This window comes from Ursus maritimus, unplaced genomic scaffold (genome assembly GCF_017311325.1).
Source record: "Ursus maritimus isolate PB19 unplaced genomic scaffold, ASM1731132v1 scaffold_21, whole genome shotgun sequence".
Taxonomy (NCBI): domain Eukaryota; kingdom Metazoa; phylum Chordata; class Mammalia; order Carnivora; family Ursidae; genus Ursus; species Ursus maritimus.
This window is the reverse complement of record NW_024424564.1, coordinates 12,641,433-12,668,921: the sequence shown is the minus strand read 5'-3', so window position 1 is coordinate 12,668,921 and position 27,489 is coordinate 12,641,433. Positions and strand designations below refer to the sequence as shown.

Sequence of the window (27,489 nt, the reverse complement as noted above, 5' to 3'; positions counted from 1 at the left end):
TTAACTGAGTAAGCCATCCAGGTGCCTGGAAACTTAAATTTAAATGAAAAAAATTTAATTTTCTGGATAGCTAATGCATTTGTACAGTTCAAAAATCAAAAGAAAATAAAAAGATACACTGTGAGACGTGCTCTGCATTTATGATTTCCTACAGACTTTTATAGAATCAATGAAGAGTTTAATTCAACATAATAATTTTAATGGTATATATGGTAAGAAATCCTCCAATTTAATTTACATAGGAACATATTTTCACATCCCTCCAAAATTCCCAGTGGACAGTGGAACTCTATGAGCCCATGTTACTACTCTGGCTTCCATATTTTGAGTGCTTCCCTTGAAACTTGAAATAACAGTCCAAAGGATATGATTTTACTTTCATACTTCTCATTCCTTCTTCAACCCTCTCGGTTTGGACTCTGTCTTTACTATGGGACTAACACTGGTCTCTCAAAGACAGCAGTAATCTCCATGCTGCCCAAACCAGTGGTGAGGGAAGTCCTCATCTTTCCAGACGTCTCAATAGCACTTGACGTCTGCCCCGTTTCTCCTTAAGACATTTTCTTTTTCTCTCTTCCTGGATACCACTCTGCTAGTTTTCCTCTAAATCACTTTTCACTGCTTTTTAGTCCTCTGTACTTACCCCTTTGTTAGACTTTAAATAGTGGTATGCTTCAGGAATCCGGCCAGGGTTCTGATGTTATCTCTGCATGCCCTCTCCTTAGGTAATCTTACGAGTACTTTGGCTTTTGTTGGGGTTAAGGTAGAGCATGAAATCAGCCATAATACCGGGCTTGCTAAAATGTAACACAGAGGCCGCCGGGGGCAGGGGAGTTTTCGGAGAAGGACGGAGGCCTTTGGAATGTTGTGACCACTCTGCGATTGGAATGGCAAACTTTCCTAGCTGGGGAACAGTCGCCCTGTGCTCCAAGAGATGTGGGCATTGCCTCTTAGGCTATGTTTAGCAGAACTCCTAGAACACGCCCAAATTAGCATATCCCGTAAACAGATCCTCCCAGTTTTCAGTAAGACCCCTGTCAACATCATGTGCTTGAGAAACAGTGATAAGGATTTGTGATTATCCTGAAGGACCAATAAAAGTGGGAGCAAAGAAGAGCAAAGGGTCTTCGCCTCTGAGCGTTGACCCGCCTTGCCTTCTCCTCTCTTTCATGGCAAAGTTTGGAGTAATCTTTCATCTGTAGGTACAGGGAGTGCTGGCCGTTCCCAGCAGGCAGGCTTTAACACCTTTCATGTGACAAAATGCCCAGGTTTATATCCAGCTCCGACTTTCCCCTAGAATTCCAGATTCGTATTCTCAGCGGCCTACCTGACGTCCCCATGTGGATATCTAATAGACATCTCAAATCCGATATGTTCACAACGGAACTACTTCTTCTCCCCCAGTTTTCTCCATCTTTGTGGCATCACTATCCATCAAGTTGTTCACGTTAAAATCTTCATGGCATTCATGTTGCTCTTTTTCTCTCCTCCTCAAAGTTCCGTCTCCCCTCTACAGCATATCTTGAATCTATTCTCTTCTCTTCCTCTACTCTGCTATCACCATCGACCAGCAACCACCATCTTTTGCCTGGATCACTGCATCGTGTCACTTTAAGTAAGGAATTAATCTTCTTGCACTTTTGGAGGTTAGAAGTCTGAGATCAAGGTATCAGCAGTGTCAGTTTCTTCTGAGGTCTCTCTTCTTGGCTTGTAGGAGGCTGTCCTCTCTGTGTCTTCACATGGTCTCTCCTCTGCCTGTGTCTTTGTCCTAATTTCCTCTTATAAGGACATTAATCATATTGGATGAAGGCCCACCTGAATGACTTCATTTTACCTTCATTGTCCCTTTAAAGACTATATGTCCAAATATAGCCATGGTTTAATTTATTATGTTATTGTGATTTAAAAAAACATTATTATTGAAGATAGGCACAATACTGTAAAGCAGATCTCTACAGCTTATTTATCTTACTTCACTGAAACTTTATGCCTATTGATAAAAAACTTCCCACTTCCCCCTCCCCCCAGGCCCTGGTAACCACCGTTCCGGTTTCTAATTTATGAATTTGACCATTTTATTTTATTTTAAAAAGTTACTTACTTATTTATTTGAGAGAGAGAGCACAAGTGAGGAGAGGAGCAGAGGGAGAGGGAGAGAATCCCAAGCAGAAACTCCCCACTGAACACGAAGCTGGCATGGCCTGATCCCATGACCCCGACGTCATGACCTGAGCCGAAATCAAGAGTCGGATGCTCAACTGACTGAGCCCCCCAGGACCCTGAATTTGACTATTTTAGATACCTTATCTAAGTGGAATCATGAAGTACTTGCTTGTCTTTCCATGTCTGGCTTATTTCACTTAGCATAATGTCTTCAAAGTCTGTCCATGTTGTCACATTGTGCACAATTTTTTTTAAGCTGAATAATATTTCATTTTATGTTTATATCACATTTTCTTTATTTATTCATCTGCTGTTCAAAATTTAGGTTGTTTCCTTATCGTAGTTAATGCGGATAGTGCTTCAATGAACATGGGAGGGCAGATACCTCAGTGAAAACCTGATTTCAGTTCATTTGGATATATGCCCAGAAGTGGGACGGCTGGATCATATAGTAGCTCTATTTTTACTTTTTTAAAGAACCCCCATACTGTTTTCCATAGTGGCTGCACCATTTTGCATTCCCACTAATAGTGTGTAAGAGTTCTAGTTTTTCTACATCCTACCAAAACTTGGTTTGTTGTTTTTTTTTTTTTTTTGTAATAACTGTCCTGACAGGTATAATCTCATTGTGGTTTTGATTTACATTCCCCTTGTGATTAGTGACCCTGTGCATTTTTCATATACCTTTTGGCCATTTGTATGTGGTCAAAATGTCTACACAAGTCCTTAACACATTTTTAAATTGGGTCTAAACTCCAACACTGGTAGGATCAAAGTCAATCAGCTGGGGAGGCCCCTTAAAAAAGTTGGAGCACGGGATAGGCAAACCAACCCTTTCTTTCTACCCTGGGAGAAGCTGGGAGCCAGGAGGTCTCTTTCTGACCATGTGGCATGGAACCAGGAGAAGTGACTTCAGGAAGAAAATGTCCTCAATCTCCTTATTGGCTTCAATACATCTGTTTTTGTGACTGCCCAGCATTCAAGAGCCTTTCACTTAGTTTCTAGATTGCCCATAAAGGGCATTTATTCATGAATTGCTTAACTGGTCTGTTTGTGGGCAGAAGGATGGGCAGGACCTCCTACTCCAACATCTTCCTGAAGTCACTAATACAGTCACATTCTAAGATATTGGGGATGAGGACTTCAACATGAATTGGGGCAGGGTGGAACCATTTAGACTATAACACCTTACAATTCCAATAACACTTAAATATATCCGTTCTTTTCCCTATCTCACAGCTCTCCATAGGATCTGACCTGAAGAGCTTCCTCTGATTTCATCTCCAACCATGCTCTCTAACTCTTTATGCTACATACACGCCAGCTTTTTTCTCCAGCATGCCAAGTTTATGCTCCCCTTCGGGTCTTTGTACCATCTGTTGTCTTTGTCTGGAATTCTCTTACCCTACATCTTAGCATGGCTTGTGCTTTTTTCTCATGCAGGATTCTGTTTGTTTCCAGTGTATTCATTTTTAATAATAAGGATATCACTTGAGAGCTTACTTTGCATGAGGCATTGTGGTAAATACTTATATGTCCCATTTGATGGAAACAACACGCATAGTGGTTGAAAACACAGAGTTTGGAGCTAGACTGCCTGGGTTCACATCCAGGCTTTATTACAAACTCTGGGAATTTGGGAAAGTTGTTTAACTTTTCTTTGCCTCAATTATTTTCCCCTCAAGAGATCATTTATTTTTATTCCAAACAATCTCAAACCTACAGAAAAGTTGCAAGAATGTTAGAGTTCCCACGTGTCCTTGCCCAGAGACCCCATTCACGTTGATTGATTTCACCAGTAACATCTTTATACAGCAATGGATCTAATTCAGGATTTTATATTCCCAAGTTGCCATGTCTCTCTCCAGCCTCTTTGAATATGGAATAATTCCTCAGTCTTTCCTAACTTTCATTGTCTTAGCATTTATATGATTTAGGCCGGTTGTTTTGTAGAATACCCTTGATTTGGGCTTGTTTGGTGCTTCCTTGTGATTTGACCCAGGTCAGGACTCAGTTTGAATGTCAAGTCCTCAGGGTCCCGTCTAATGTAAAGTAGTTGCCTCACTTTCTTTGCAACACAGGATCCTGCCATTTTTCTCTTCCTGGTGTTTTCTTGCATATTTATTTGTATATTTGTGTGTTTGTTGCCTCAAGTTGGTGGAATATAAAGTTCATAAGAGCAGCGTGGACTTTATTTTTCTTTTGCAGTGCTGTATCCTCACACGCGTGCCAATTATAATCTGCCAGCCGCTGTGCTAGGCAGTGGGAATGTAACAGGAAACACAAACAGGCGCTCTTTGTTATTACAAGAAATAAATTAGAAACTGTAGTTAGATAACTTGCTATTTAGACATTCGTTCAATAAATATTTATTGAACACCTACTATATTCTGAGCTCAAGGGGTATGGCAGTGAACAACACAGAAAATGCTCTCGATCTCCTGAAATTTACATTCCAGAAAGGAAGCAGACAATAATACAAATAAATCAGTATGTAATACAATGAGTGGAGATGATGAACCATCTAACTCTTGTAGATAAAGTGGATTCCAGAGGAAGAAGAGGAAATGGGAAGGCCCTGAGTTGGGGATACGCTTGGCAAGTCCGAGGATCTGCAAGGAGTCCACCGTGGCTGGAGCAGCATGAGTGAGGGAGACAGAGGGAGGAAATGAGGTCAGTGAGGCAGCCAAGGACCCATCTTGTGTGGCTTTGGATTTCATTCTAATTGTGATGGGAATCCATTAGAGGGTTCAAAGCATGGGAGTGACATAATCTTTTACTGCACAGAGAATTGCTTTATGAACTATTTCCTTCTCAGAAAGCTCCTGAGGGGATTGGCTGAGAATCTGTGATTCTCGAGAAACTTGAAATTTCTGGCTGATACTTCTTATACATCAGGCCCTGAACTGGTAGCTAGAAACCCTGGAATGTGTTCCCAGATTTGCACATTCCTTTTTGAGGGGCCTTGGCTCGGCCAGTCGTCCTGGCTTTATAAGCTCAAGGATTCAAGAGAGCATGAAGAGCGAAGAAGAGAGAGAGCAGAGCACTTACGGGAATTCTCTGGCTATCTGAAGCCTCGAGCATGAAAATGGTATAAATAAATTATATGCAGAGAGAGTCTGCGTCCATTCCACAATTAAAAAAAAAAAAGTCAGTGAGTTCTCCTTTAGAGTATTTTCTTAAGGTTTAATGATTAGTATAGGCTAAATTAGAGGTCAACCTGATTCTGCATAAAGCAAAATAATTCCTCCCCTTTCTCTTACCCATAGGCACTTGAATGACCCCAAGAGTAGCTTATTTAAAATTTTTTTGACTTCCTCACACCATTGGCTTATGGACGGAGCATTTTCTGAATCAATCAGTGTATTCATAGTAAAATAATTATTGGGAAAGTTTAGGGAAGGATGCTTTAATACCCGAATATAAATGAAGAAAGGAACTAGAAGAGAGTTCTAGGAGAAATTTCCATTTCTGGAAAGATTGTGTTTAGATATTAGATTCTTAAATATGTGTGCTTTTATTTGCTATGGATTGAAATTGGGGTGATCCATTTATACGGGGTGATAGCGAAGAAAATGCCGCCAGGCCCTCTTATTTCAGGAACCGTGGTATTAGGGGTTCAGCCATGGGTTTTCTGGTTCTCTCAGCTTCTTTTGCCTTCTCACAGTAAGGGAAAAATCAAGCCTTTCAAGTGAGCGGGGCAAATCTAAATAGGACTCTCTGTGGTTTAAAAAAAAAAAAAAATTCAAGACAGGTCTGAGTTGTTTTCTACCTGAGCTTAATTTGGGATACATTTTGTTGCTTCTTATAAAGGTGTGAAATGGAAGTCTGGGATTTCCTCGTAAATGACCTTCTACAGTGACTTTCTGTTACTTTATTTTCTCCTGGGAGCCAGAATAGCCGTGCAATACATTCCCACTGTGTGAGGTTGAATAAACCTTTCTAATTTAGAATCAGCCGCTTGTGAGATCCTAATTAGCATTATGAGTAAAATGTCTATGTTTATTTCTGACCAGTCATGGGATAAGCCTGTGTTAAATTCAGTGTAACATTTTGTTGGCTCCTTCAGTTTGAGAAGCCGGTGTCTGATAGAAGCATTAAACGTCCCCACCCTCTTATTTTTTCTTTTTCTTTTTTAAATTCTGTGTTGGTGGCCTTTACTCCTTTCCCTGCCTCTTAATCACTATTACCTCAAAGCCTAATCGTGCCTGGCAGCGAATGTGTACCTTGTGAACCGACCAAACAAAGAACTGATTCAGAGAGAACTCAGGGAAAAACAGGTTGGCATTTACACTTTAAACTTAAAAAGCAAACAGCCGGGCAAATATGCAGCACAAAAATAGAGTATCCAACGAGCCTGGCCTGGTGATTACAAAGCTCTGCTTTATAGTCTTCAGTCTCCTGTTGAGTATTCTAGTCCGTACATGGGCACACGTCTGCTTTGGAGAGAAGGAAAATAAGATTGATCTCTGAGAGATCAACTAGTAAAATCTGTAGGCATGGACCAAGAGAGCAGTCGTTTTTAAGTGAGGAATTTTAGAAATATCTAAAATGCAATTCAAATGCCATGTTGGAAGCAGGACTGAATTGTAATTGTGGTCGGGTAAGTGGATACTCAAGGTTCACATCCCCTTGCCTGGGGATAGACTGTGACCACAGAGAAAGCACAGACGGAACAGGGTGCAGAGAGGGCCACCTGGAGGAAAAGGAATTTGTGGTTTGTCACAGCAGTATTCACTGAGAGGGTGCTGCCTCCACCGAGAGCGTCATTTGGCGGGTACAGCTGTTGGATTCCTGACACGGTTCTAGACTCACCAGACTACTAAATCTCAGCAATGCATCCACCGACTCCGTTACCGAATTTACCCTCCAAGAAACCATCTGTGTGTGCTCTGGCTTCTGCTTTCTTAGAGGGAGAGGATTTTCTGATCAGCCACTGTCTTATGCTCAATGGCTTCATGGGTACGTTTCTCATGATAAACTAAGAAATTGACATCCTGGCTCCTGTGAGATCATCTAAAGTGTCCTCAGAAGCAGATGACTTCAGGAAAGGCTGGCAAAGCCGAGCTTCGGGGGCTGCCTAACCAAGGACCTGACCCTGGACCCCCCAGCAGCTGGCCTCTTTCTCATCTTGCTGCAAGCATGAAAGAAGTATAAACACTGCACTGAGGTCTCAGAGCTCATGGGCATCTTTGATCCATCATGGTCAAAAACTGCATTTTTAATCATTGTACCATTTTGCCTCAGTCTTCACTAATAAACACTTAAAAAATAGATTTTGGTGCGGTGCCTAGGTAGCTCAGTTGGTTAAATGTCCTACTGATTTTGGCTTAGGTCATGATCTCAGGGTCCTGGCATCGAGCCCTGTGTCAGGCTCCGTGCTCAGCAGGAATCTGCTTGAGGATTCTTTCTCTCCCTCTGCTTCTCCCCCTGCTCACGTTCTCTCTCTCTCTCTCTCTCAAATAAATAAACCTTTTTAAAAAACTGATTTTAGTGACCTAAAGTCTGTTTCCTGATGCATATTTTCATATTTTTCCTTTTGTAACCTATATGGTTAGTGACTTTATGTCTAGGTACAAATCATGACTATTCTAGAGTAAAAATATCTGTAAAAGAGGAAGAATATTGGCTATCCATTGTTCACGAGCACTGTCTTGCTACTTTGCAAAGACAATTCCAAGTCACACTTTATTTTTGAGCTGGAATTAATACTTCAAATAGATATTCTTGTTTCAAAATGTCCTGCAAAGGAAGAAGACAGATCATTCTCATACCAGATGCTCCCCATCCCCAGTGGGAATATGCAAGAGGTTTTTATGAGCTAGGCTCCGTAAGCACACAGGATAGGAAGCATAGAGCATTATGTTCACATGAAAGCAGAAGAAAAATGTCGGTCTTGGGAATGCTGGAATTGGACTAGAGGACAAGAGCCAAGGCTCTGCTCCTGTAAAAGGAATCATAAAACCTGTAAGTGAGCAACCTCCATTTTCGGAAAATAAGAAAAAAGTTTTTCAAAATGAGAAATGCTAAAGAGTACTAGAACTTTCTCTTCACTCTAATTGTTTATAATGTATGACCTCATGTCTTCATGACACACCCACACCCACACCTAAGTAGTCATAAGGAAGAGAAACTTCGTCATTTTTCTTGCTACCGCTATCAGCCTTTGAGGAAATGAATATCCACAATGCCATTAAAAAACCCATAGAGTATACAGTGACAGTGATAATGGGAAAATATATAAGATAAATTGAATATAATCTTTTCATTAAAATGCATGACTTGAGGGGCGCCTGGGTGGCTCAGTCAGTTAAGGGTCTGCCTTTGGCTCAGTTCACAGGTTATGATTCCGTGTGATTCCGCCTGATCAGTGGGGAGTCTGCTTCTCCCTCTTCCTCTCCCCCCCACCCCACTCTGCTCAGATGCTCTCTCTCCCTTGCTCTGCTCTCTCTCTCAAATAAATAAAATCTTTAAAATAAAATAAACACATGACTTGATTTTTCAGTACGTACACCAATGACAAATACATTGGGTAACTAGATTTTGGAAACAAAAATACAAAGAGGAAGTCATCTTCCTTTCTGGTGTGCGAACTTTAGGAGATCGGGAGCCATATCCCCAGGGCTCAGAATATAGTAGGTGTTCAATAAGTATCTGTTGAATGAATTGCTAAATGGCACATTTTTTGAATATGTTATCTAATTTACCTTTAAATAATAATAAAGAGCATCTATTTATATTCACGTTGTAGTGGGAAGATAACTTCCTTTTTATATTTTTGTTTCCAAAATCTAGTTACCCAATATATTTGTACATCTATTGTATACAATTTCCCATGAAGGCTGGGGTTTTTATCTTGTTTTGTAAACTGCTGTATCTCCAACACCTATATATTGTAGTGCATTCAGTGCACTTGTTGAATGAATTATTGGGTGTATCTTGTAGAGGGAAACATGATATCATGGTGGAAAATGAACCTCCATTCTATGTCTGCTTTCCAGTTCGAGTCCCAAATACATGCCTGATTTGCTTGATGACCTTGAGAAAATGCTGGACCTGATGGTTTTATTCATGCCCTTTTCTCTACTCTGAACACAAGGAAGCCCTCTCTCTCTTCTCCCTGCCAGGGTCCTGATACTGCTATCAAAACCTGGTCTACTATGACTGCCTTGTGGAGAATTTTCATGCTTAACTGGATTTGAATCCTCCTCTTGTGTTAGTTTACCCTGTGCATTTACTACAAGTGATAATAATTGGCACAACGGCCGCATTAGGAAACCTTTATCTAATTTATTAGACTTTTCTTCAGCTCTTTTCTTCAGTTGTCATTTCTTGTGATATCCTGCTCTCCTTTGCCTCTTGTTCCTGGCCTGGCATTTCGCTGGGTCTAAGATATAATACTGACACTCCCCAGCCCCTCCCTACCTCTGCCCCCCACTGTTAAATATCTGCTAGAGAACAACTTCTCAAGATCTAAGGTGGTAACTGACTCATCTTATAATCATATGACATAACTCAAGACATGGTTGGTGCAAGTGGACAGAATACTGATCTGATCATCATGAGACCTCCTGTCTAGGGCTAAAGAGCTCTGTCATTAGCCAGTTTTGTGGACTTGGGCTACTCAGTCTCCTAGGGCTTCACGTTTTTTATGTTTAAAATGTGGGTGTTTGTCTAGGTCAGCATTTCTATAAGTAAGTGCTGTAACACTGGTTCAAGGATATGTCTTTCCAAAATACTTTCTGGGGTCACATTCATTTGGGAATTCCTATGTATTTTGTCACCTGCTAGAATATCAGCAGTTTAGGGTTCTGACAAGTCCTGAAATAAAGAAAATATTTTTCTTTACTTAATAATTAATCTTTTGGGAGGGGCAAGGTGTAACATGTTGGTAGTTCCCTAGAATTCTGTGACACCACACAGAGTCATAAAATCCCAAGATATAGTCTGGTCCTGTGAATTAATTTCATGGATATGGAGCCTAGGAGTAGAGGCTGCCCAGAGAGAGAGGAACAGGAGAAAGTTCTGGGAGGCGGGTAGAGGCCTGCCTATCCTGTGCTGTCCGTGCCATTCTAAGAAGTCTGGAATGTATCCTGTAGGTGACAGGAAATCATCCTTAGATTGGTTTTTAATCAGAGGAATTGCATAGTCAATAAGTATTTATGAAGAGAATTATGGAATGAAAAGGAAAATTCTGGAGTTCTAAGGCAGATAGGAGGGGAAAGAGACGGGCAGGGAAACTAATTAAGATTCTGGTGGAATGAGAGATGATAACAGTTGAATAATGACAGTAGCTGAAGGAGAGATAGAGGAATCAGATTTGAAGGAAATTCTGGAGCTCAGCGGACTATGGGAAGTGATTGGATACCAGGCAAGAAAGAAAGAAGAATACAAAGGGACTCCACAAGATTAGCTTGGGTAAATGTTGTGTGATTACAAAATCTCCTGGGATAGGATTTCAGAGGAGTGAACTGTTTCATATAGATTTCGAACTGGACTGGGGAGTCTTCTACAAAGAGTAATTTTTCTATAAAACGTATCCATTGATTTTTGTGTTTCAGGGTTCACTAGCAATTTAACTAAAGAGTATATCCTTTTAAAAAAATGTATTCTAAACTGAAATTTGGTAAGTACTCAATACATTCTTGTTGACAAAACAGCATTTTTATCTATATATTTCTTTTGATTTTTATCTCTAACTGATAATCATTTCTAGGACCCAAATCCATTCCATTTTTCGCCCAATCAAAGCCTCTTTCTTCTTTCAGCTTCGATAATCCTATCCACATTTAATATCTCAGTAGAAGTTTGTGAGATTATTTCCATTTTCTAGAGGAAACAGCATAGAACACCAACAATTTTCATGATTATTTAAATATTAAACCATTATTTTTGAACTAATCATAAATTTGGCCTTCACACTATCACTTCACACATACATGCTCATACAAATAAAAATACATTGTGTTTATAGTCAGGGAGTGGGATTGTTTCAAGAGCACCCTTGTATGTTAGTGAGAAGTAGAAAAATATTCTTTTAACTGACCCAGTTTCTTACAGGTCCACATTTGCTTATTGTACAGAACTGACAAAGATTTTAAAGAATTATTTTCCCCAGTGACATTTTGAAAAATAGGGTTCTTTTCTTCAGGGAGAAATGAACTCCCTTTTAGACACAGGATGTGGAAACTAGCATGACCCCAATTGTTTATACAAAAGCAGTCCACACCTCCCTGATTAGGTCAGAGAATTTTGCCTTTTACCTGCCACAGCTGCCTTCTATTAGCACTAGAAACAAATTGTACAATCTATGGTCACGGAACTATGACCACCTTCTCATTTTGAATTTTTTTGTCTAAGAGGACCAGCAGTCCAGAAACCGAGTTGGTGGAGAGGAGCTGTGGCTGGATGTAACTTACGAGGGGAAGGGAAGTGCCGTGCCCGCCTTAACAATAAACTGAGCTATCAAAATGGGTACACATTATAAAATGAACACAATGAGGCAGTCAGAGAGTGACTCCTGAGAATTTATTTTTTCTCCCTTTACACTGCAAACAAATAAAGATAAAAGCTGAATGGTCTTGTAATAGGCAGGGCAGTGTCTCCCTGCTCACTTCCCCTATCTATGCTGCCCTCGTAGCAGCTCCGTGGGCTTGTTTGAAGTAGTTGAGGAGCTTTGGAAGGTGGGTACATGCCATGGCTGTTCCCACTATGCTGGGGCTCAGGAGGAAGGGTGACTGGGGCAAGCCTTCAGATTTTGTACATTTCTAAACAGATTTTATTGTCCCTGGGAGAAATTTTGCATTGTTGAGAAAATGCAATGCAAATGCCCCTTTATCTCAGAGCAAAACAGTCTTGCTTTCCTATAGTGGAAGCGGAGGGCAGGGAAGTCAAGTTGTGGTTTCTGAAATCCAGCAACCTAGTATCGCTGTGCCACTCTCTCTCTGATCCAGCGCCACTCCTTAACTTGATATCTGTTTACTTTAGAGGAGGCAGTTTTTGAGAAAGGATCATAAATATCCTGGCCCAGTTCCCCAGGAGCCATGACAAGCGAAAGAACATACTCGCCCGGTGATAGCCCTGGCGATATTTAAATGTGTGGGTTAATTTTTTATCCACTTTAATAACTGGATTATTCGCCTCCACCCTTCCTTTGCTTTCTGTTTCTGCTCCGAAGCCGTGGGCACAGAAATCTCTGCGGGCAAATTACTCCAGAGCATATTGCTGGACAGTCCTACAAGGAACAGTTACATTCACGCATCTGGATTCCTGACCCTTTGCCGACATGGCAGGTGTGAGTGGCTGTTTAAAATATTCGATGTTTATCTTCAACTTCTTGTTCTGGGTAAGTGTTTTGGTTTTTTTCTAATTATCAATTTTAGGCAAGAAAGGGGACCTTGATACAAATATCATAACCGAGAACAGACTGCGCTAGAGAAATAGGAGGAGGAGGAAAATGTATTTTCCATGTACTTGTTTGGATTTGTTTGTTCTTTCTTTGGATATTTCAGTAATTGAAAGTGAGCCAATGACTCAAGAAAGTGGACTTCAGGATCTGTGAGGGTAAACATTTCATAAATGTTTTGATATTGTTGTAAAACAATCACAGAGGAAAAAAATACCCCCTAATTAAAGGACAACTGTTCTTAGTTGTAGACCATGCAGGCCTCCCTAGTTTAAGGACGTTGTGGGAAAAATTTGGTCTTGATTCCACTGGAGCCCAGCCCCTGAATCCTAATCTTTACATCTGGGTCTGGAACAGGTGAATGGTGGGGTGTCAGAGGAGAGACATGAGGAAGGGATCATTTTCAGAGACCCGAAGAAGAAACAGTGGGTCATAAAAAACTTGACAGGGAAACAATACAATTATTTAATCCCGGAAAAATTGAACTTAGTTAACTAGGTTAAAAAAGTCAGTATTTCGATGTGTCATTACCCCACCTCTTAATCAATAGGGTTGGTATTTTTGCAGGTCTTATGGGGTTTTTTGAAAGCCTGGTGACATTAGCGAATAAATTGATAAGTAGCATTAAGTGTTAGAAAATGGGAAAATAAGATATGGAAGGCAAAAGGTAAAAGGTAGGCTGGGATGTTGGAAATTGACATTATCATTTTTAGTATTATAGGGTGCAAGTAAAGATTGTTCAGAAGTAAATCAGTAGAAATAGCCCAATATCCTTAAATGAAAAAATCATTTTGTATACTGAATTTAAAAAATGGCTTCTGCTCAGGACCCCTGGGTGCCTCCGTTGGTTAAGTGTCCGCCTTCGGCTCGGGTCATGATCCCAGGGTCCTCGGATCGAGTCCTACATCCGGCTCCTTGTTCAGCAGGGAGCCTGCTTCTCCCTCTGCCTGCCATTCCCCCTGCTTGTACTCTGTCTCTTTCTCTCTCTCTGATAAATAAATAAAATCTTTAAAAAAGAAAAGGCTTATGCAGTGTAGGCAGGAGAGAGTTCTGGTTTTGTTCTTTACCTGATTACCTTTAGTAGACAGGCAGCTGGTATCTATATGTTGGTGCACTTCTGTTCTATTAAAACAATGATGTACCTAATTAAACTGAACTACGGGAAGACAGTCTTGTTGTACAGAATGATTTTTCCTTCAGTGTCAGCAGCCCCGATGAGTACAGATGAAATATTGGTGAAGTGAGTAAATGAGTATGTAAAGAAATAAAATAAAATAAATAAGATTTGTCCCTTTACTTCTTCTTTTTCCTAGAAAAACAGACTGCTTTTGCAAATATTAAGTATAGATCATGAAAATATGCCAGTTTTTTGAAGTTAGTCCTGATAAATTTCTTCCTTTGAAATATTTAAAATTGGTTAAACCTTGAGAGTAGAATATAAACAAAGGAATGCCTATGAACTTTGATTGGTTTTGTTTGTAGCTTTTTGTTATGGAGAATTTTGAACATTTCATAGAATAGGAAAGGGTGATGAACCCCATCATCCAGCTCCAACCGTGAGGACATCAAGGCAATCCTTCTGTGTGCAGGCTCTCATTCACGTTCTCCAACCTATATCAGTTTGAGGCAAATCCCAGCTAGATCATTTCATCTGTAAATATTTTGGTATATATTTCTAAAAAAGAAGTAATTCTTTAAAATAAAAAATGTAACCACAGTGTCCTTATCGCCCTGAAAAATAAATAAGAATTTCTTAATCTATTATCAAATACCTGTCTAGGGATATTTCAGAATTTAAATAAGGTGCACACATTGCCATTGGTTGATATATCCTGTATTCCAATTTTCATATTGAGGTTCTCCTTCCATCTTAATCTCTTTTGACCCCCCACCCCGCCCTTGAAATTTTATGGATTGATGTGTGTGTTGTCGGTCTTACCACATTTCCCACAGTCTGGAGTTTGCTTTTTGCACACCGTGGTATAGTTTATCATGTTCCCCTGTCCCCTGTATTCTCTCTAATCTAGTGATTGCATTTGTCAGCTTGAAGAGATTCAGCTTGTTATTTGGGGGGAGCACACCTACTTTCGAAGTGATACTGAGTTCTTCCATCAGGAGGCCCATACTGGTTGACCGAGTCACTTTTTGTGATGCTTGTTGCCCCGGTGCTCGAGAACCTAGACACAGTCCCTTAAGAGTTCCAGTTGGTGATCCCCTGTTTCCATCACCCTTTCTTCATGTATGAGCTGGACTACTTTCAATAAAGAGAACCCCAGCAGGTATTGATTGGTTACCAGTAGTACCCAGTTTTTATTTAAAAAAAAAAAAAGGCAGCATAAATGGTTCTTACCCTTTACTTAACCGATTTCAGTGATGAGTTAATTTTCTGGTATCATGCAACAGTAATGAGCAAGAATTTCTGTAAGTATTCTTAAGAAATAATAGATTTAAACTCCATCGCCATCCTTTCCTTTGTTGATATGCAATTTATTTTATCTTTGGCCATTGGGAAGCATCTTCAAGTTGACTCCTGAGTCCTTTTGACATGATCTTAATAGCATAACTTCTTCCCCATTGATATGACAAGATGTTCCAGGCTTACTTCCTTAGTTCCTGCCCTGGACCTGGAATCAACTTTTTCCTCAAGAAGTCCTGAGATTTGTTTTTGAAAAAAGGACAACCGTTGTCTTTCTATGGTACAAAATGTATACGGGCCATTTAAACCAGCCAGAATACGAATATGCTAATAAATGCATAGCTCTTTTTTCAGTAAGATGTTCCAAAATAACCTAGTAGCAATCTTCAAATTATGAAATTGTTAAAATATGTCTGTTGTATACAATGGCATAAAAAGTGCTGATGGCTACTGTGACTACATCAGAGGTCCCTGTTTCCTTAAAAGCTACTCAGGGATTTGAAATCTGAATTTTAAGGTGAAATGACAAAGACAGATTAGGCAAGAGGCATGTTATAGGTCCAGGATTATATATTTACAATTAGAGATCTGTACTGTGCTGTACTCAGATATTGTCACTGCTTTCCCCGGATCCTCTGATTATTTTATTTTATTTTTTATTTTAATTTTTTTTACATTTTATTTTATTTATTTGACAGAGACAGCCAGCGAGAGAGGGAACACAAGCAGGGGGAGTGGGAGAGGAAGAAGCAGGCTCCCAGTGGAGGAGCCTGATGTGGGGCTCGATCCCAGAACGCTGGGATCACGCCCCGAGCCAAAGGCAGACGCTTAACTACTGTGCCACCCAGGCGCCCCCCTCTGATTATTTTATGGTAGCCATTATCTCTTTGCTTTTCTGGTAATGAAGACAAAGTCTTTCAGATGCATCAGATTTCAGTTAGATATTTCTACTTCCCTGGGGTCAAAAGGCTTGTACTGTCCGTCAGCATATTGGCGTGACCTACATTCTCTATATGACTCGTCCCGAAATGGAGTCTTGGAGTAAGAGCGATGGCAGTAAAGACCAGTGATCACTTCTCAGCCAACAGGTGACGTCAATATTTTCATTTTCATTCAAAATTTAGACAGCAGGAGTCCCTGAGATTAGGGAACCACAGCTATTTCTACTCTCCCATCCCCAACCCAGAGTTCTCCGTTGGAATTTTATGATCCTTCATAGGAAATTAGCGATTTGTCACATTCCTAATGTTTACTTAAGCAAAAAGTTTAACGGTCTCACTGATGTGGTTTTCTTATAGATATGTGGCCGTATGTGTTCAAATGCATTCTTTCTGGCGTAACTTGCAAAACTAAGCTTTTGCAAAGTAGGGCCAGATGTTGAAATATCTCTGAGATATGCGTATGCTCATGTAAGCTAAACATACCAGTTTCTTTTGGGAGAGAACTTGAGATACGTCACATAAATATGCGGCAATTTCCATTTGTTAGAACTAGCAATTGAAGAAAAACATGTAAAAGTGGAAATCGTTCTTAACCACTGAGGCTAGCGTTTGATGCAAGTCACCGTGAATTGGAGGTGCTGTGGAGAATGGATTAATTCCAGGTACAAAATCTATTTCTCCAAGTCTTGTGTCAGAACAGAAGAGCCGCCCAAATTTCCTTCTGTTCCTCTCAAATAGATCAGGCTGGGAGGTGTTATAGATGCTGGGGTATGGTAGTTGTTCTGGGTAAGCACTGGACACAGCCTTCGGCCCAGGGATGCAAGGGAACCACCAGGAGAGGCGGAGAGGTAGCTATGGAGAGTCCAGCTCTGTGCCAAGGAAAGCGGAGTGAGATCACGTGACCAAACCCAAATGAGGTAAGGTGAGAAGGAGGAGCCAGGTTGTAAAAGCCAAATGTATCAGCAACTGCAGGATGCTGGTGCCTGAAGCTCTTTGAAGAGAGCAGAAGGAAGTCAGAACTTGGAGACGGTCCAGGAACCACAATTTTGATGTTCCTCGTCGTATTTTATGTGGTGCCTGGGTCTCCTGGCTGGCTGTGCTGAGAGCAATGAAGAGAGTCAAGCAGACATAACTGAGATAGGGGAAGCTAAAAAAAAAATCAGGCCCAGTGATATTTCATTCCATCAGTTGATGAAATCTCCCAGGATAAAGACCTGACGATGGCTGGAATGTGTGAACTTGGTAAATACAGTGGTTTCCTGCCACTATGCAGTCTGTGTGGAACTATAACCATGACAAAAGGCATCCAAGCACCAGTTGAGAGTTAAGGCTGAACCTTAGCTCCTTCATCGCTAGCTGTGTGACCTTGGGGAAATGTGTTAATCTCTCTGTGCTTTAGAGTTCCTCATCTATAAAACTGGGGGTAGTAGTATCTACTTCATGGAGTCGTTGGGAAGGTTAAATGAGTGAAGGCATAGAAAAGAATTCAGAATAACGTTAAAGAAATGTTTAAGAAACAGACATTTCCACCAACATTGTATGGACATTTTTATGAGACAAAAATACGAAACTACTCTGCATAGTGAGAAATCAGTTGCAGTGGTAGATTCTGAAACAGTGGAGGAAATAACATAGCAAGAAATATGGAGGCAGAAATTCTTCTAGCACAGACCAGGGGAATGGAAAGAAGGAAAGCATATTTTGTAAGCAGACAGACTTGAGATTCAAATCCTGACTTCACTCCATATTGCTGTGTGGCCGGGAATATGCTCCTTGACTTTTCTGTGCCCCAGTCTCTGTATTTGTAAAATGAGGATGACAATTTTATCCAGCAGAGTTAATTGTAAATATTAAATAAGATACTTTCTGAGAGCCTATAACCAAGGACTCACATGCATTATTATTCAATTAATGCAATTTCCCCCAATTCCCACCATCATACTGCTTTTTAATTTAAAATATTAGAGTCTGGCGTGGTAATATTTTATATGTAATTGGCTTTTAAAACTGAAATATAATTTTAGCCCTACTCCAGCCCTCCTCTGGCCTCCTGGGGCAAGGAATCTGTGGGGCTAGAGAACTGTGTTAACCCTGGGCCTGGCCTCCACGCTGGAGACTTGAGACACCCAATTTCCCTGCCCAAATGGCTCCAAACCTGTTTCCAGGGTCTGCACAGACCCTTCTCCATGGTGTGATCAAGGCGGTGCTGTTTGCCCGAATGGGAGCAGGTTGGAACAGTGCTGGCTTGCAGGCTGATGGGTCCACAGCCATTCCTGTTTTGTCCCTCTGAGTTCAAGACAGAGCCTGGAGTGAGGGCCAGGGGCAGGGCGACTCTCCCCAGGCCACCGTGCCCTGCTGATAGCCGACTCCGAGGAGTCAGAGAATTTGAAATCAAATCTTTTTTTTTTTTTAAAGATTTTATTTATTTATTCGACAGAGATAGAGACAGCCAGCGAGAGAGGGAACACAAGCAGGGGGAGTGGGAGAGGAAGAAGCAGGCTCATAGCCGAGGAGCCTGATGTGGGGCTCGATCCCATAACACCGGGATCACGCCCCGAGCCGAAGGCAGACGCTTAACCACTGTGCCACCCAGGCGCCCCTTGAAATCAAATCTTGTCCTCCAAGTCAATAAGTGGGTACATTTGTCAAGGTCGGATGATAGGAAACATTTTATATATGTTTATTACCATGAATGATAACTTCTCAGTATAGAGGCCAGTGGCCTGTTTGTTCTTTGTGTCCTTGCTCCAGGCCCTGCAAATACATGTACGGGTCTGCGGGTTGTACTTTTGACACAGTGATAAAAACATTCCTGAATTTGTAACTTTTTTTTTTTAATTTGAGAGAGAGAGAACACGAGGGAGCATGAGTAAGGGGAGGGGCAGAGGGAGAGAGAGCCCGAACCTGGAGCCCTGACAAGAGGCTCGATCCCAGGACCCTGAGATCACGACCTGAGCAGAAGGCAGACACTGAACCAACTGAGCCACCCAGGTGCCCCCTGAATTTGCATCCATTCTATGATTCAGAAACATTAGGATACTAATCAGATGCTGGCCTTCCATCTCTCTTTATTTTGAAGTTATGTACATTTTAGTGATTTTATACTTTAGTGCAGCAAAGATAACCTGAGGCACGTTTACCCAGACCCTATTTATGTCAGAAAGAAACGTGGTTGATTTCTTTCTCCTAAATTTAGAGCTACTTAAAATTAGAATTTGCAGCAGTTGTACTGGGTGTCTGGCTTACTTACTGGGTTCAGAAGAGACACATGAAGGCAACTATAGAGAACTTGGCTCTGTGCTTACCACTCATTGATAACAACAAATAATCAGTCATTGGGGCCTGAAAAACCGTGAGGACAGAGCCTGCTGAGAATTGAAATTTTTAATTAACTCCACTGGTGTAGAACACCAGAAAAGCGGGTAGTGAGTGAGTTAGAAGCCAGGTTCGTAAATTGGAGCTGCATTAGGCCATGCCTGTAGAAAGAAGGCCCAGCAAGCTCTCCTCCAACAGGAGGTCTGAGAATTATCGTGACCCATGTCATTAGACTGAGGTGAAGCGCAAAGCAGACCCTACTCTCGGTGAATAATACATCAGAATGGGTCTCATCTTATTTAAGGACAAATAAGGGAAAATCCAGCCTAAGTCCTAATAAAGACTGCTGAACAGGTGACAGGGAAAGTCACTCTGAAACCTTAGAGGACGAGCACACATCCCTGAAAGAAACTCCAGCATCATGGAAAAGGGATCCAGAAATTGGCATCTGCAGTGCAATGGCAGAAGCAGCTCCCTATGAAACAGACGATGGAGAGACGATGGAGGCCACGAGAGAAGAAAAAGCTAACGGGACAAGCATAGAATGGGGTGAAAAGAAAAATGGATAAACTAAAGAAATACTTCATGTAAACCAGAAACCCGATGACAGAGTTAAAATCCACTCCGGGAACATTAAATGGAGACAGTGAGATAGAATCCCAAATTGAGAAACCCTCCCAGAGGAAAATCAGAAAGAGATAAATGAGGTGGAAGAAGGTAGAATAGAGAATGGAAAACCAGAACAATTTGTATTGCTGAAGAAGAGGACACAGTAAATGGAAAAAAAAAAAAAAAGATTATTAATATAAAAAAATTCTCACAGGCAAAATGGCGTGCTCTGCATCATTTTACCACAATGCCATGGAACTAGACTTTCAAATAAATGTTTATTAAAAAAAGAAACTTGAAACTCAGCAACAGTAGTACTGTCTTAAAATGTTAGGGCTCTTGGACTCCTTGCCTCCTGCATTCATGGCCAGCGGTGGTGTGGGATTACCATAAAAACAAATCTTGGAGTTATCCAGGTTATCCATGTGGATATTTTCTTATTCTTTTATAACCTTTCAGGAGCAGCAGAGGAAGCTTTCCCTTAAGCTTATCTAAAAAGTGTCCATTCTGGGCCAATAATGATAGAGCTTGCGATCCACACATCCCCCTAGCAGAGTGCTCTGTACTTTTTTCCATTTTCAACACTTTTCAAATACACTGTGATAAAATCAAAAGGTAGAATTGAGAGGGAGGGAGTAGGGATGATTGGCAGACACCTGTCTGAGAAGAGGACAAATCAGCTGGTTCTATACCATTTATCTTTGCTCTAGATGGTGCTTCGCTTTCTCTTCCTGGCACTCTGTAGTTTTCGGCTTGTGCCCTTGGTTGGCTTGGGCTGCCATAACAAAGTACCATGGGCTCGGTGCGTTAAACAACAGAAATTAATTTTCTCAGAGTTCCGGCAGCTGGAAGTCCAAGATCAAGGCACCAAGTCAATTTGGTTTCTGGCGAGAGCTCTCTTCCTGGCTTGCACATGGCTGCCTTCTTGCTGTGTCCTCACATGGTTTTTCCTCCACGCATCGTGCATAGACAGAGACAGAGACAAAGAGATCTCTTCCTCTCTTATAAGGTCACCAGTCATCTTGCATTAGGACCCTACCCTGATGACCTCATTTAAACTTAATTACCTCCTAAAAGCCCTATCTCAAAATACAGTCACACTGCAGGGTACAGCTTTAACATGTAAATATAGGGGAAATATAATTCAGTCCATAGCACGCCTATAAGCAAACATCAAAAGCATTACTTAATTTCTTAGAATGTTGGCTCAGACCATCTGCATCCTAATCCCATAAAAAGAAAGATGCCTAATAGGAGTTGAGTGATAATCACAACGACTGCCCTCAGGGAGAAACCAGAAGGTGGGCTTTGGGGGCAGTAGGCCCGGTCAGTTCTGCAGTGTCCACTGTCTGCTGAGCTGGGGCCCAAAGTACCATCTCATTTCCTTTTACAACCTCGTCAACAGAAAGTAGGACAGATCTAGATACTTACATCTTAATTTATACTCTCAATTATTTAAACTGTATAAGAAGGCTGGGGGACAAATACCTAAAGCCAAACTGGAAAAGGCTCCGAGAACCATTATGATAGCCAGTCTTGTAACAATTGGGATAAAATAGGTTACTATCAATCATGACTCTAAAATTCTTATTCTTGATAGAATATCAGTTTACTTTCTTTTAAAGTCAGTATAAAATTTAATAATTTTATATTGAGAATTATTTTTATATGTAAATTTCTTCAATAATGTGAGAATGGCATGTTCTAAACATGCGTTTCTTTCGTTTTTAAGATGAAGTTGGAAGAAAAGATAGGAATGGAAATGAGGGTTTATCCAACTTCAAAATTTCTTTTTTTTTTTTTAAGGTTTTATTTATTTATTTGACAGCGAGAGACAGAGAGGGAACACAAGCAGGGGGAGTTGGAGAGGGAGAAGCAGGCTCCCCGCCGAGCAGGGAGCCCCATGCAGGGCTCATCCCAGGACGCTGGGATCATGACCTGAGCCGAAGGCAGACGCTTAATGACTGAGCCACCCAGGCGCCCCCAACTTCAAAATTTCTAAGAAAATTTAGCTAATTGTAAAGATTGAAATTGGGCCAAATATTCTTGACTTCTGAAATAATTGTATATTCTTCCTTTTCTTTTTCTTTCTGTCTTTTTTAGAGAGAAAGAGAGCATGAGAGTGGGGTGGGGAGGGGCAGAGGGGGAGAGAGAATCTTTTGTTTTGTTTTTAAAGATTTTATTTGTTTATTTGACAGAGAGAGAGAGAGAGAGAGAGGCAGAGAGGCAGGCAGAGGGAGAGGGAGAAGCAGGCTCTGCACTGAGCAGGGAGCCCGATGTGGGACTTGATCCCAGGACCCTGGGATCATGACCTGAGCTAAAGGCAGATGCTTAACCGACTGAGCCACCCAGGCACCCCAGGAGAGAGAGAATCTTAAGCAGCCTCCATACTCATGTAGAGCACGATGTGGGGCTCTATCTTACAGCCCTGAGATCATGACCTGAGCTGAAATCAAGAGTCGGACACTTAACTGACTGGGCCACCCAGGTGCCCTCTTTCTTTTTCTTTTTAAAAATAAATTTTTAAGTGTTTAAAGTAATTTTAAAAGTAAATTTAAAAATAAATTGAAAATTTTTAGAGCAGTTTTAGGTGTACAGCCAAATGGAGATGAAGGTACAGAAATTTCCCATATCCCCACCCCCACACATGCAGAGCCTACCCCGTTATCAGTATCACTCAGCAGAGGGTACATGTGTTACAGTTGATGAGGCTCCATTGACATATCATAACCACCTAAAGACCATGGTTTTCATTAGGTTGCACTCTGGGTTTTGTACGTTCTATGGGCTTGAACACATGTATAATGACATTGATGTGTATCCATAATTATAATATTATATAGAGTATTTTCACTGCCTAGAACATCGTCTGTGCTCTATCTATTCATTCCGTATCCCCCCGGCAACCCCCAATCTTTTAAGTGTCCCCATAGTTTTGCCTCGTGCAGATTGTCATATAGTCGGAATCATACAGTATATAGCCTTTTCAGATTGGCTTCTTCTACTTAATAATATGCATTTAAGGTTCTTCCGTGTCTTTTCATGGTGCAATAGCTCATTTTGGAGGGGGGCTGAATAACATTCCCTCGACTAGATGTCCCACAGTTTATCCATTCATTCACCTACTGGAGGACACCTTGGCTGCTTCCAAGTTTTAGCAGTTGTGAATAAAGCAGCTATAAATATCCTTCTGCAGGTTTTGTGTGGACATACATTTAGATAAATACCAAGGAGCATGATTGCTGGATGATAGGGTAAGAGTATGTTGGGTTTTGTAAGAAACTGTCAAACTGTCTTTGAAGGTGGCTGTACCATTTTGCATTTCTGTCAGTATTGAATGAGAGTGCCTGTTGCTCCCCATCTTTGTCAGCATTTGGGGTTGTCAGTGTTTCAGATTTTGGCCATTTCAATAGGTACGTAATAGTGTCTCATGGATACTCCTTTTAAAGTTAGTGTTATGGACAACACTTGGGGGCTGAGAAGATTAAAAGTTATCATTTGAAGGATAAATATGGTTGATTTCGTTGATTTCTCAATGACTTGATATCTAAAAGCATTGAAAAAGTGAACTAAAAAGTCACATAGAGACGAACAAAAAAGTTAAGGGTTTAAAAAACCACAGTCTTAGACTCCAGGAGTTCCTACAGTTTTCTCGTTGATCGTCTCATAAATATAAGGATAATAATCATAATAGCTATTTGGATAATTAATGCTATGTTCCGTTAAAGCTAAACACCAGAGCAACTATTAAGACAATCAATGTAAATTTACTTGAGAAGAAAAAGAAAACATCAGTGAACAAATTAAATAACAAACAAAAATCCAACTGCTGTAAATTACTGAAAATCTCAGGGGGTCTCATTATCATTCAACATAAATCCTTACCGACTTATTTCTTAACACAGAGCTACTAAAACGAGCATTTGTCTCCATCTGCAAGTAAAATTAGGATCTAGTGGAAAGGGGGAGAAAAACTGAGGGTTTTCAGGCTCTAAAGCTGGCTTTTCAGTGGTTTGTATTTTATGGTGTATGCCAGTGTGTGCCTGTAAGATACTTACATTGCGTAGGTTATTTGGTGATTTGAGAAAGAGCTTTGGTTTTCCATCGCCTTTGTTATTTTGTAAAAGTTGGAGCCTGTCGAGGGACAGGATTGGATTCGGAGCGGTGCTGGATTTTCATGACGGGACTGTTACCTCTCAGGGGTCTAGCCCCTTTACCTGAAATGAAGGGTTTGAACCTAGATGATTTTTTTTTTTGAGATCTTTTAGGCAACGCGGATAGTCTGATTTTTTAGTTGCTCATGGTACTCCCTGTTCCTTAGCAAAGCCTTTGACGCTAGGTTCACCGCAGACTTAATGAGAAGCCTTTAAAAGTGAATCGGCTGTTTTGAGATTGCAGGCATATGGCTCAACCGTGCACAACAGCAATGATACGACCAGGTCAGCGGGCTTCAGAGGACTCAGGAATTTCTCTGTCAGAGCACCCCATGGCCAGAACAGTCTAGAAAATCTTGCAAGGGCTGCTGTGTCTGCTATGTGACCAAACTTGTTCTCGACATCTCTCTTTAATAATAGATCTTTGATTTTTTTTGAGGCTATAATATATATATCTGAAATGACACAAAACAAAATCAAACCCTGAAAGGCAAGGGTTTTCCTTACACAAAAGTAAAACGTGTTTCACATTTTATATGTTGGCTTTGGTCCAAATTAAATAATCTGGGAAAGTCATTAAGTGCATTTAAGAGTTTTAAGTACTGCTGCTCATTGTTCCTCCTCTCTGGGTAAGCTTTACGACCTAAAAGAGCTTATTTTTAAAGGAGTTTATTGGGGTACAAAAAGTGTTGTAAACCCTTGCTGCTTACCTGCAGATTTTGTCAGATGTACTACTGTTCCCTGTCTATCCCAACTTCTTGCTTCTAGAATCTTGAAGGCATGTATGCTAATTCGTTTTTTCTTCCTTTTTGGTCCAAGACAGCTTCTCAGAGACAAACCCAGGAACCTAATAAGGATCTTTTGTCTTTAAACTGTTGTGACTTCTCTTTCAGATATTATAATCTAGCAAAACACAGAGTTAGCATTGAAACATGAAAAATCATCGTTTGCCTCCCCTGTAGTGGTGATGACTTCTTGTCTGTAGACCCATGAATGGACTGTGGACGGGAAACGGAATTATTCTTAACAAATTTACCCATTTTAGTGGAATGCTTTAGCAATTACCTACACGTGAATATGCCAGATTTATATCTTTAGGGGTAATGTATAATTAACGATAAGCCATTGTGACCAGACGTCTAAGGGTGTGTTCAATCAGAGTCGCAGTTTGTCTCTCTTGTCCTCTAACATTTTTTTTTCCTTCTGCAGCTTTGTGGCATCTTGATCCTGGGAGCAGCAATTTGGGTACGAGTAAGCAAGGATGGTCAAGAGGTAAATAGATACAAACTTCTCTGCTCCCGAAGTAATTTATTTCTCTTATAATGATGAAAGTAATGACCATAATAATAGAAATATATCTCTAGCTTTTTCCTTAAGTGCTTGATGTACTCCTTTGTGCTGGTACGTGGTTTTATAGTTTAATTCAATATAATTAATCAAAATTACTCACTATGCGCCTGGCACTGTGCTAGGCATGGATTAATCCTTTTGGAGAATGGAGAGGTGTTATTTCAAAGATAGGAAGATTGCCATGAATGTGGAGGTCAGAAGGGGCTAGAGTGGAAATCAGGCTCCTTCGTTATTGGCAGAAGGGGGGCCTGAAGTGTAGCTGGAGGGTACAGACTGCCATTCCTCCGCACCAGCTACAATGTCTGTTGTACAAGGTGTGAGGCTGGTCCAAAAGTAAAGACGATGAGAAGTTCTCATGGAGAAGAAGAATTTGAATCTGTGTTTTAAAGGCCACACGGTACAGAGATGGCTGGTAATTACCTGTGCCAACTTGGCATCAAGGGTGACTCCTTAGAACAGTAAGAGGCTGGTCCCACTCCGGTAACTCAGCCATTGGCTGCAGGTGTCCAGCCTCTTGCTATCTAGATAAGAGCAGCACGAGCCCCTTTCCTTCACCACGCACCATTCCACGGCCTGCGGCAGAGCTCTTCACAAGATTTCTGCAGGTCGGGACGAAGTTTATTTAGTTCTTAGAGTTAACTCCGGCTCCAGGCTTTGGCTCGCACCTGTGCTGTTTCCGTTCCACCCCACATACACCTTTGTGAATGCGCCAGAGTGCATGAGGGAGAGAGGAGGAGGGCGTGCGGGGCTGTTCCTCTGGTTCTACCCCACATAATAGCTGGCATCATTTCCTGGCTCCCCTGCTTCCATTCTTCTCTCCCCCTTCTTCTCAGGGGCACTCCACCCCCCCAAATTATTATTCTTAACCGCATGCGCGGCAGTTCCCTTATTCTTTGTGGTCTGGGCTCTTGCCACGATTCAGGATCCCGGCTTCTAGTGCCAGGGCCTTTTTAAGGTATTTCTTTGCCCAAGTAAAGTTTCTGCCTGTTAGAGGAATTTTGATCCTTATTTGATAATTATTAAGATATATTAAGCCAGCAATTAAAGTAATGTATTTTCTACAAAAGCTTATTATACCGTGATGAAGCTAAACGCCTTTGGAGACAGCCTCGTTGTAAGCAAGATTAAAAGCAAATTACCATCTGTTATGACTCCTTTCCTCAACTGGGTGGCTTTTCTGCCTCTTCCTCCCTGCCTGCCTTCCTTTTTTTCCCCCCCTCCCTTTCTCCCTCCCTGCCTCCCTCCCTCCCTAGCTCCTTTCCTCCCTTCCTCCCTCCTTTCCGTCTCTGTCTCCTCTTCTCTTTTTAAAATTTGCTTTCTACCCTTGGAGAACCCAAGGAATCACAATGGCAGTTAGCAGCTTCCTTATTCTGCGCCTACCCACGGTGAAGAAATTGGGTGGGGACAGGTGTGGCAACTAGTTGGTACCATCCTAGTCCATCCGGATTTCATTTATGGTCTTACACAGATAAATGTTAACTGTGACTTCCTGGTGGCCTCGGACTCTGGGTTTGAACACGGAGAAGGGTATTTGAAGGTGTGCTGAATCTCTGTTGTCTAGAAGCTGATGTCTGACTTTCAGACTCATGATCAAGCACAGAGATGAAACAGCCCCCTATTCAGAGGGTGCTTTGGCCTTTTTAAGATATGTGTGCAGCCTGTCTTTTATTTTATTTTATTTCTGGTTGATATGGGAACATTTTCTTTCCCCCAAGTGCTTCTGGTAAACAACGTTGGTGTTTAGTCTGTTAAGAAATTCCACACACTGAATGTATTAGAGGGAAACTGTTGTCCTTGAAAGGGTGGGACTCCACACCTGGGGACACGGAATGAATTCATAGAGCGAGGCAGCGTCTTCGGTTACATTTTGACTCTTGTGCTGTCAGCCTCCAGCTGCCTGGATGAAAGTCTGTATCTGCTGGGAGGACACCATTAACCAGCTTGACTTCTGTGACATTGGCTTGATTTATCTTTGTCTGAAGTCAGCGACAAAGAACCAAGACTGCAAAGAACTGAATTTCAGTAGTGGGGAAGTAGGCGACAGTTGCGGAAGGAAAAGGCTGAGCATGGAGGCAAACAGGAAGGATGTCAGGGAGGTCTTAGCGCACAACTTTCAGCGTATCTCTTCCTGCTGAA

General features: G+C 41.2%; 1 protein-coding gene across 1 annotated transcript in view; it reads left to right on the top strand.

Moving 5' to 3' along the window:
* The window catches only part of TSPAN8 (tetraspanin 8), a 72,751-nt gene that overhangs the window by 28,467 nt on the left and 16,795 nt on the right, over positions 1-27,489 (top strand). Inside the window, exons 2-3 of the mRNA XM_008684298.2 lie at positions 12,341-12,508; positions 25,213-25,275. Coding sequence (XP_008682520.1) covers positions 12,449-12,508; positions 25,213-25,275 — 123 coding nt within the window. The 5' untranslated portion in view covers positions 12,341-12,448. The remainder of the gene's footprint in view (positions 1-12,340; positions 12,509-25,212; positions 25,276-27,489) is intronic.